The following is a 10,857-nucleotide window of genomic DNA, read 5'->3' as shown; positions in this document are numbered from 1 at the left end:
AAACCATCATCAACAGTCATTCCTAGCGATGAACCTATGGATATAGTATGGAAGGATACTCCCATAGATCCTTCAGAGAATTTGACAAAATTGTCACAGTTTGTAGGTGCTTATGCATCTGCTACGATTAACAAAGCAGTTGAGGTTAGACAATTGGTCAGAGAGAAAGAAGAGAGAATCCAGTTGTTAGAGCAACAGTTGGCAAAAGAAAGACAAAATATTGATCATCAAATGAAAACAACAATGTCCCAATTACATCAAAGCTTTGATCAATTAAATCTCCAATATCATGCATAGACAAGTGCTAAGGATATTCAAATACAACAACTACAGTTGTCGTTTCATCAGTTGAAGGATAATCCTAAAGTGGAAGATTTTATTAAAGAAACATTAGAGCTCAACACTATTTTATCAAGGAAACAAGCAACATTATATCCAAAGTTGTCTATCATCAATCCAATGTGTATTACAAGTGATTCAACGATGAATCAATCATCCGATCTGAGGGTGTCTTTCAATGATATTGATGATAAGATATCGGGATACATAATACGGCAGGATACTCCAGAGGGAAGAGCAACAGATCTTGCAAGAATAGAGAATCACACAAGGATATCCTCTTTACTAATTGGGATATTCAATTGAAGTAGGCAAAAAGTGCAGTTTCCAGACCAACCGATGTTTCAAAAAATATCATTGAAACTATCAATTATAATTTGTACAATGCTAAGTTGATACAAGAATTCCCACCTGGGAGTCTTCCTGATATCAAAGCCTTGGAAAGGCAATGGAAAGAATATTCAAAATCAAGGGAAGAGGCAATCAAACAGCTAACCAAACTCAACTGGGAAATGTATTGGAAATATTTGGTGAAGCCACACAGTTAGTGGCTAATGCTATGCTGCCTTTCTGACTCATCCACCCATATGCTTCCTACTCTTTCAGATGTAGTGTATACAGGACAGCTACACATTAGGACATGACAACCTCATGAAGTTAAGCTAATTATGGATATTTACGAGGTAAGACAATGAATGAAAGAATAGACACAATTTCATTCTTGAGTTCATTATTTCAATAATTTCTATTTCTGTGTTTTTGTCACTCATTTTAAGGAGAGTTGTTTTAACCTCCTCAAAACTTTCGTGTAATGTCTAATTTTACACTTTATTTTTATTATATAAACCCTTTCATGTCTATGAAGGAAGGGTTCCCAATTTTATAAAGAAAAGGTTTGAAAGCTTGCACTTTTGTACTTTTGAAATTTGTCTTAGTAGAATGAATGGATCAGAGACCTGAAGCTTTGTGAAGAAGGCTTTGGAAGCTTTCACTTTTATACTTTTGAAACCATCTTAATGAAAAAGACTGGACTAGAGTTATTTATTTCATGAGCAGAGTCATATGCATCGGGTACTTTTATCAATGTATATTTGTTTGTTTATGAATTGATAGCCATTTCTTTTTGTATTGTTTGTTATATGTATCTCTATTAATGCAATTATGCATTTATTCACTTCTAAACATGCTTGAATTGTCATCCTTTAATACATATATGAGCAATTTTTGAGTGATATTTGATGCGATATGTGTTTTATCAATTATTTTGATTAACTATTTAATCAAAATAATTATTTCAAAAATCTTTCATTTCTGTAAGTGTTTGATCAATCTTCATTATCATACACTAAGGATCATTATTCTAGATCGCATAAATATAAGTAAAACCCCGGGTAAATAGATAAATTAATATATGTATATTCCAGTTGAAAACCACCCCATCTATCACTTAGTTTTTGGTCATCAACACTTTATCCATCCTATCAAATTCTTATTGGGAAACTGGTCCCATTTTATCAAGTCAGAGCCACTATTCCAAATAGATAAGGGGCGGTATTCAAGTTCCCGACCAAATGGTTTTCCCCCATGTTGTTGCAGTGATTTTGAAGGCTTAAACATTTTGGTGCTAGAAGGAGGGCCATTAACTATGAATGGCAGAGAGAACTCAATCTAAATTAACAAGCCATTCCAAGAGTCACTCCCCCTCAAGATCACCTCCAACTACTAGATCCTCATCTAAAACTCCTATTTCTAGATCAGTAGTTGAGCATCACCTCCGAAATCTCCTAGTACATTTCTTGAAGCACCCTCTTCATATTATAATCCTGAATCACCTGAGGTCCAGACTTTATTAAAGAAATTAGGAGAAATCTCTATTTCAGCAGAAAATCTTGTGCCATCTAAAGCTTCTGAAGGAAGTATAACTTCTATTTTGTAACCTACTCGGATTCTACCCTGTTCTCAAAGTGAGAATCTTGCGGTTCCTCCATTTGAGTTTCCTCTTTCTTCTTTGAGAAAGAAGACTAAGAAATCTAAGTCACATACATCAATTATTGAGGTTTTGTCAAATTCCCCTCCACAAACACCTTCATTCCCTCCATTCATTCCTGTTAATTCTCCTTCTTCTCAAGGTACTGGTGCTAGTTCATCCAACACTAATACACAACCTTCCTCTTATTCCACACAATCACCCTCAATATCCACCTCTTCCCAAACTCCAATAACGGGAGGAAGATAACAACAACCACCACCACCACCACCAATCAAACCATGGGCCAATCCCAGAGCTTTGCAGAAGGCAACACCTATCCATGATCTACCTAATCATCTTGAAAGATGGCTACCAAAATTTAATCATGATGATGGATTACCTAGTGAAGAGCATCTCCATAATTATATGTTAGCCATTAATCTTAATGGAGTAGTTGAAGAAGGCTATGTAATAAGATTATTTCCCTACACCCTCCAATGATCATTCATGGTATTTCTCATTACCACCATAGTCTATTACCCATTGGGACATGTTTGAAGAGAATTTCTTAGCTAAATTTGGTGATGAACGCATAATTACATCCCTTCTTAATGATATTTCTAATTTAAAAGCTAAGTCAAGTGAAACGATCAAAGATTTCAATTCAAGATTCAATAAATTTCTACACAAAATCCCAGCCACATCAAGCCCTGGTGTTGATTTCTATATCGAGTGGTATATTTCTTCTCTTCCTTCCAATATAACATTTTTTGCGGATAGAGCCAATAAGATTACTTTAGTAGAAAACATGAAAGAAGCCCCGTCTATAAAAGAAGCAAAGGCCTCAGCGACCTTACGAGCTATTTGACACATTTCTGTCTACTACTAAATTGAGTGTGAGCTTTTGCTTAATGCTTGTATTAACCCCAAACATTGCAACAGCCTTGTCTAAACTGGATAAAGACGGTTGCCACCATCGTAATTGAGCCAAGCACCTCACACAATCAACTTCAGATATACTGGCTAAGATATTCTTCCACAGTAGTGTATTTCACCGCTGGGTAGAGCTGACTCGCCTCCACACCATCAGGTCCAATTTCAAAATTTGTTTGATCTCCTTTCACAAAAATAGAGTGGCCGGTTGACAACAGAATAGTGACTGGGAATGATGACTCTGCATCACACACCAGGGCATTTTACAATAGCCAAGTCACTCATTCACTCTAAACGAATCTACAAAATTTTAAATATACTTCTCACATTTCGACCAACTTCTACCAAGCTAAACAATCTATATACCCAACACATACAATGCAAGCAAACAAATGCATAAAACTCTTAAAAAGAGATCTGCATTAAGTCTGCAAATGTAAGGTGAAAAAGGATAAATATTCCAAATGCTAACCTGCAATTTTTTTCAGCACCTCTTCCTCTGTTATATAGGTCTTCTCCAAAGTCTTGCCAATCTTCTTCTCCCACAGATCTACGAGCTCGTTAATAGAATAGGTGTTGGCAGGAAGCCTCAAATACAGGATCTTGTTTAGTGTTCTAGGGTCATCCACTGCCTTGATGGTAAACGCTCCAATATCCTCCTCCTTCACAAAAACAGCTGCATAACCAGTGTAGGTTGACTTAACAACTGCTCAAAGAGTACATCAAAGAATGCTACTCATAAAACATAAATTTTTAGGCAGAGAGAACACTGTAAATACCTCTGGCGTTTCCATCTCCAGCTATGACAATTTTATCTCTAGGAGGGGCGGTAAGGCCCGGCTGCCCCAAACTTGGTAGAAAAAACCCAGCAAAACAGTTGCTAGCGACATATGTGTAAGGGATGCCTTCTGCCTCAATGGCCCTACGAATTTTTGCTTTGGAAGCAAACATGGTCTTTGCAGGATCCACTGCATGGGTTCTATCGACATCATTCCCAAACTCCGATGGTAAAAACCTCTGTAAATATCACAAACAACAGTTGTAATAACATATCTGGTATTGTTTTCTACATATAGCCTATAATGTAAGTCTAAAACCTCATCAAGAGTAAAAACATCTCTGGAATTTTACTATCTACTTAAAGCCTATATATGAAAGTCTCAAATCTTATCAACAGTACTACCTTGATGGTTCCAACCTCCTTAATGGCATTGATAATATTCAGCTGATCCATCAGCTGTGGTCCCTTTACAGCAGAGATGACTACATCAACTTTCTTGATTGCCTCCACAAGACTTGCCTTGTCCTCCAGAGATCCCTGCAAATTGAGGATTCTATATCAGGTCATGCATCTGGGCATATCCAAGAAAAACGAGGTTCTAGATGAAAACAGGAAGAAAACAGTAAGGGTATGATATTTAGAGCTGACCACCCATTACAAGGAATGATCGAAAGGGCATATACCCATAAGAAATTAAGAGTGCACGGCTAAGCTTATGCTGATTAGTTGCCACAGCCCATTACAATAAATTAGAAAATGAGCCTCCACACAAGATAATAAACCCTACACAATCCTCGCATGCTACTTAGCTGAAAACGGTAAAACCCATTACAGGAAATAATGAAAAAGTAGTACCCACGAAAATAAATAAATAGATAACAGAGTACTGCCATACATACAGTCCGGTTCTCACAGTCCACCACAAGAGATGATCAAATGACCATATATGAATGAGAAAGAAAATACTTTACAAGTAGTTCATGCTGATCAGTGCTCACCCCCAGTACAGGAAATGACCAAACTAGGGAATCACTAGAAAATTGCATGTGCTGATCGGTTAGATTTGATCTGAAAGTAATGCAGACAGAGTACTTACATGAAGTATAATAGCACCTGAGGACTTGAAGGATTCCAGAAGCTTAGCCTTCTCAGGATTATAAGTGGTAGCCTCTCTGACAAGAAGGAATGTGGGATGGCCAAGCGCAAGGCTAGCTTTGGATATATGACGACCAATGTAGCCTGTTCCTCCAATTATCAGAATCCTGCTGCTGCTTCCCATGTTGCCCAAGGCTGTGAAATATCTGGTAGACAGTGAATCAAGATATTAAAATTGGAACATGTAAGCAAAAGCCGTGTATTCTCGCCCCACTGGCTATATTAGAGATTTTAAAATGGAAGATAGGCAAAGTTCAGGGATTTTCGCCCAATTGGCTTTATATGCAAGCAGTTACTTCCAGAGAAAACCCAGAGGGGTTAACAGCATAAAGGAGGTGGTAAGGGACTGGTCATTTGCTAGATAGTAGGAGTGGGCGGACTCACATCAACCACTTCTTTGAGATTCGAAGTTTCTGGAAGAAGTATTGAAGTATTGAGCTACGGAATTTGAAAAAAGAAGATAATAATCCGCCGCATTTCTTAAATCTTAAAATATGTGTTTATAATAATGTAAAATTTTGATTTCAACCCGAGTGTTAAATTGATGAATAATAATAATATAAAATAAGTTATTATTATTATCTAATTTTAAGGTTATGACATATATATTCTATAATTTTAAGGTTATGGTATATATATTTTATATTTTCTGGTTATGAATTTGTGATTTTTTAGAAGGAAATACATGCTTTTAACTATAAACCTATTCACGTTATAATTTCAATTGGCCTGAACCATGTATTAAATTGAGGCTAATAGTATTTTCTACATTTTTGTAATTTGTATAAGTTTTCAATTTGTAATTTTTTAGAAGGAAACACATGACCTTAACTATAGACCTGTTCACATTATAATTTCAGTTGGTTTGAACCATGTATTAAATTGAGGCTAATAGTATTTGCTACATTTTTGTAATTGGTATAGATCTATTTGAACGGATCAAATCTCTTTGCACTCTAAAAGAGGTTCAAGAGATTTTATCCCTCTTTGCACTTGGTAGATTTAGAATTGATCCATCTATACTCTGGATCTACCAAGCTCCTAGAGTGATCAAATCTCATTCCACTTTAAAAGAGGTTTCATCCTAAGAGATTTGATCCCTTTGGGGGCTTGGTAGATCTAGAGATAAGATAGATCTAGCTTGGTTTAATTTGCCCCTTTAAATAGGTTGTTTTTCACATCAATACCATGGGCCATTTTTATTTTTTATTTTTTATTTTGCTTGATTTAAATGGTTTACATTACTTTACATTAATATTTTAATTTAATTATTTATTTTTATGTAATTTCACTTAATGAAAATGTTAAAGATTATGTTACAACGTATCTACCATACTAGGTTCTAGAGCCTTGGCCTAATAATCAAACAAAGTGCATACCATACTGGGCTCTAGAACCTCAACCTAATAATCAAACAAAATGCATACCATATTGGGCATGAGTAATCACACAAAGTGCATTTTTATAGTAAAGCATATCTAACACCACAAAAATATATACCATACTGGGTTCTAGAACCTTGGCCTAATAATCAAACAAAGTGCATACCATATTGGGCTCTAGAGCCTCAACCTAATAATCAAACAAAGTGTGTACCATATTGGGCATGAGTAATCACACAAAGTGCATTTTTATAGTAAAGCATATCTAGCACCACAAAAATATATGCCAGTTGCATAATGTATAGATTTATATATAAGAAAAACTAACATGTAAAGCTAATAAGATTTGCATAATGTATAGATTTACAAATTAAAAAAAACTAACATGTAAAGCCGATAAGACTTATTGTAGAAGGAATTTCAAGTCATCCATTTCATTAAATATGCTAATGAAGGGAAAGGAACCAATATGTGGACAATTTGTCAAAGGATGATCTTCATCTGTAAAAAGATCATTAGGTGATTGAGAAGCATGACCATGATTTTCATGAGTCTCATCTTTTTATTTGAAGATTTATGTGGTAGGGTTTTAATAGGTGAGAAATCATAGGAATATTCATAGTAGTCATTTTTATATCTACATTGTGAGTCTCAAACATGACTGATTATATGTTGGGAGAGAAAGACAAAAAGAAAAAAAATACAAATTAAAAATTAAAAATCAAGGGAAAAGAGTGGACACAGACATAACAAATAAAAAGAAATAAAGAGCAAAAATTAATGAAGAATAAGATGAAAGGAATAAAATAAATAAGAAAGAATTAAACATAGGCAAAAAATAATAAATAATAGAATAAGAAGAAGGAATAGTATTAGAAAAATAGAAAATAAGAGAGAATAAAGAGAAAGAAGAAAAATGAAGAATGACAAACAAAAGGAATGAGGAAATAAAAGAAAGAAATTAATAAAAAGGAAAACAAAGAGACAAAGAATAATAATAATAATAATAATAATAATAAATAAATTATAGAATAGAATAGGAAAATTATAAAAGGAAGGCATAATAAAAGAAGAAATTAGAATAATGATAAAGATAAAGGAAAAAGAAAAATGATAAGAGAGAATACAAGAAGAAAGTGAAGCTTATAGGGATGACCTAAGAAAAGAAGAAGAGGAATAAGATCAGAAAAGAATAAATGAATAAAATAAAAGGAAGGGATAGAGGAGGGAAAATAAAATAAAATAAAATAAAGAGAAAATAAAATAAGATAATACAATAATAATAATAAAAGACGAATAAAAAAATAGAATAAAATAAAATAGGAATAAACAAATAAAAAAAGTTAAGATCAAATAAAAAAAGTTAAAGTAAAATCAAATAAAATAAATTGTAGATGTCTGGTATGACAATAGTTTTCATGTCTAATGTTGTTATATTCAATTCATGCATATCCTTGGTGTTGTAAGATTGTTGCTTATATGGATCTGTGTGATCTTGTCTATTTGTTTATATATAGATGTAATGAATTGTTTTTTTGAGCCTCTTGGTTGTAGTTAGTATTTTGTATATTTTTTCTTGAGATATAGAGATGGCGGTAAATAATACGTACATTTTTTGACCTTTTTGGCCCTTACATAATATGTTGTTATTGATTGTGGAGATCTTGTTCATAATACATTTTAAGTGTATATGCAAAATGTATTCTCATCATTTTATGAATGAAATCGAAGAAAAATAAATCTGGTTCATATCATTCATTTTCAATATTTCATAATTTATTAAGAATATTGTTAAGATTTTATAATTTCTTAGTACATTTATATAAATAATATGACATACATATATATATATATATATATATATATATATATGTTGGTGTGTGTGTGTGTGTCATAATATATATATATGATTAAAAAAAACCATAAAAATTAACTAAGTTATAATTTTATTTCAAATTATTGCTAGATTCATCTTAACTCTGGATCTACCAATGGCTCAAGGATCAAATGCCTTGAAGTGCAAATCTCTTTTGGAGTGAAAAAAGATTTGATCCCTCTAGACCCTTGTTAGATCTAGAATTAATATGGATCTAAGTTGGTATTATATAACTTTCACATCTCTATATATAAAAGTATTCTCATTTTTCATTTTATTAAAACATTGATTTGATCTTTATAGAATATCCACATAATATTTTACGCTGAGAGATGCTCTAAAACCCAGTATGGGGGAGAGATGTAAGCGTTAGATGTTAGAAGTGTAGGCGTTAGATGTATGAGTTAAATATGTGAATATTTTTTAAATCTCAGGCTCATAAATATACATATGTTATGTAAACATTTACTTGGTCAAATTACATAATAAATAAATAAATAAATTATAATTATAATTAAAATTAAAATTAAAATAAAATTGAGGTAAACTAGTAAATTTACTTGAGGTTTTTGGGCTCCAAGTCTTCAAATCCCATGATTTTTGCCTATGGTATTATCTTCTAATTGTCAAATTACATTATTAAAAAAATTAAAAACGAAACTAAAATAAAATAATTAATAATTAAAGATGACTACCAAAGAAAGATGATGGATCACTTGTGCAACAATGGGAGCTATAGAAAGCTTAGTAAAAACCCCCTAACAAAGGTTTCAAAAGTTGTTTCCTTGGCTATTGAATCTAATAAGTCCATCAACTCAATAAGCCACAAAGTTATTGAGAGCAACCCTCTCACTCCTAGAATATATCCCAAGATTCACAAAGTAGGGCCCCCCTTAGACCCATTGTCAATACAATAGGTGAGCCTACATATCTTCTAGCTAAATATTTAACCTGGAAGCTTAATATTTTGGTTGGTCATATTGATTCTTTTGTTAAAGACTCTTACTCTTTCATGATTGAGTTAAAAGAGGTTACGTGGTGATATTATGGCTAGTTTTGATGTTGTTTCACTTTACACCAACATCTTTATTAATGAGGTTGTTGAGGTAATCAATCGCATCAATGCACTGATACAACCAAGCTTATGGAGATTTTCCTTACCTCTACTTTCTTCAACTTTGAGGGTGAATTCTATGAATAGACTTGCGGGGTTGCTATGGGCTCTCCCCTCTCTCCCATCATTGCTAACCTATTCATGGAGGATTTTGTATCTAACACTTTCGCTTCTACTGAATTTCAACCAAAGAGGTGGAATTTTTTTTTGGATGACACCTTCATGTTATGGCCCCATGGTCAGGATAAATTAGATTTCTTTTTTCAGCATCTCAATAACCAATCTAGATCCATAAAATTTACCATGTAAATTAAAGTTGATGGTATCTTGTCATTCCTTCATGTGTTGGTCTCAAAAGAAGATGATGGTTTTTTTCTCACCGGGTCTTACGTAGAAAAACTCACACTAAGCAATATTTACATGCAAATTCCCATCATTATCCAGCCCAAAAGCTAGGTGTCCTTAGCACGTTGGACATTCGGGCTTTAAGGGTTTCAGATTAAATCCATTTGGTGAAGGAGAAAACCCATCTCCTTAATGTTTTTGAATTAAATGGCTATAAAATATACCAAGGTATCAAATCCTTTTTAAAAGCTAGTAGAGGTCCTAGGACTTAAAAAGAGCCTACTGAAGTAGGCTCTAGTGTCGAGCTTCCCTTTATCCAAGGGACTTTAGATAAGATTGCTCGGATTCTTAGGAAGCACAGGGTTTCTGTTATATACCTAGGGGGGATAATAGGGGGTACCAAGGGAGGTACCCAAGGTAATAATGTGATAATGGGATGGGCCATAGTAATAAATAAGGTGGTTAACCCATATCATGTAAGGGACCACAAGTAGTTAATAATAATGTAATGGGCCCATGGTATTAGTTGATGGTATGAGGGAACCATGGTAATGACCCATGGTATTGTATGTATGAGGCCTATATAGAGGCTAGAGACTCCACATGGAATATAGTGAAGGATTATTGTATGAACAGGCATATGGCTTGTGGAGTGTTCTCCTTCCTTAAGGAGTGAATGTATGGTGTTGCCCTACCTTAAGGGTTTGATATCAATAAAGAATCATTTCTATCTATTTCTCTCTTATTGTTTCTGGGTATATTTGCATTATCTTATATTTTTGGATCAGATCTATAACAAGTGGTATCAGAGCTACAACACTTTCTACCTCCCTTAGACCCTTGAAAACCATTCTTGGCTCCCTAAGACCAGTCAAAGACCCCGTGGAACCTAAAAATATGAAGGGTGTTTATTTAATTCCATGTTCCTATGGGACCCCCTACATTGGAGAAATCGTTCCATAA

General features: G+C 33.8%; 1 protein-coding gene across 1 annotated transcript; it reads right to left on the bottom strand.

The window, feature by feature from the left end:
* Nucleotides 1-2,988: 2,988 nt before the first annotated feature.
* LOC149246259 (phenylcoumaran benzylic ether reductase IRL1-like) lies at nucleotides 2,989-5,599 on the bottom strand. Its single transcript, XM_089455651.1, has 5 exons — nucleotides 5,119-5,599; nucleotides 4,425-4,559; nucleotides 4,021-4,258; nucleotides 3,714-3,917; nucleotides 2,989-3,482 (listed from the first exon to the last, which is right to left on the bottom strand). Exons 1-5 carry the CDS (start codon nucleotides 5,299-5,301, stop codon nucleotides 3,319-3,321), a joined length of 924 nt encoding a protein of 307 aa, XP_089311777.1. The 5' UTR covers nucleotides 5,302-5,599; the 3' UTR covers nucleotides 2,989-3,318.
* Nucleotides 5,600-10,857: the final 5,258 nt, after the last annotated feature.

This window comes from Pinus tabuliformis, chromosome 7, assembly GCF_031772625.1.
Source record: "Pinus tabuliformis cultivar Carrire ecotype Pingquan chromosome 7, CPIR1, whole genome shotgun sequence".
NCBI classification, from domain to species: domain Eukaryota; kingdom Viridiplantae; phylum Streptophyta; class Pinopsida; order Pinales; family Pinaceae; genus Pinus; species Pinus tabuliformis.
This window is presented reverse-complemented; position numbering and strand designations above follow the sequence as displayed.

Bases quoted from the DNA above. Each gene is read 5' to 3' on its own strand.
- LOC149246259 (XM_089455651.1), bottom strand. From the start codon at position 5,301: ATGGGAAGCAGCAGCAGGATTCTGATAATTGGAGGAACAGGCTACATT. The intron at 4,560-5,118 runs GTAAGTACTCTG...CTCAATTTGCAG, and splicing joins CAGGTGCTATTATACTTCAT to GGATCTCTGGAGGACAAGGC. The intron at 4,259-4,424 runs GTAGTACTGTTG...TGATATTTACAG, and splicing joins AGGAGGTTGGAACCATCAAG to AGGTTTTTACCATCGGAGTT.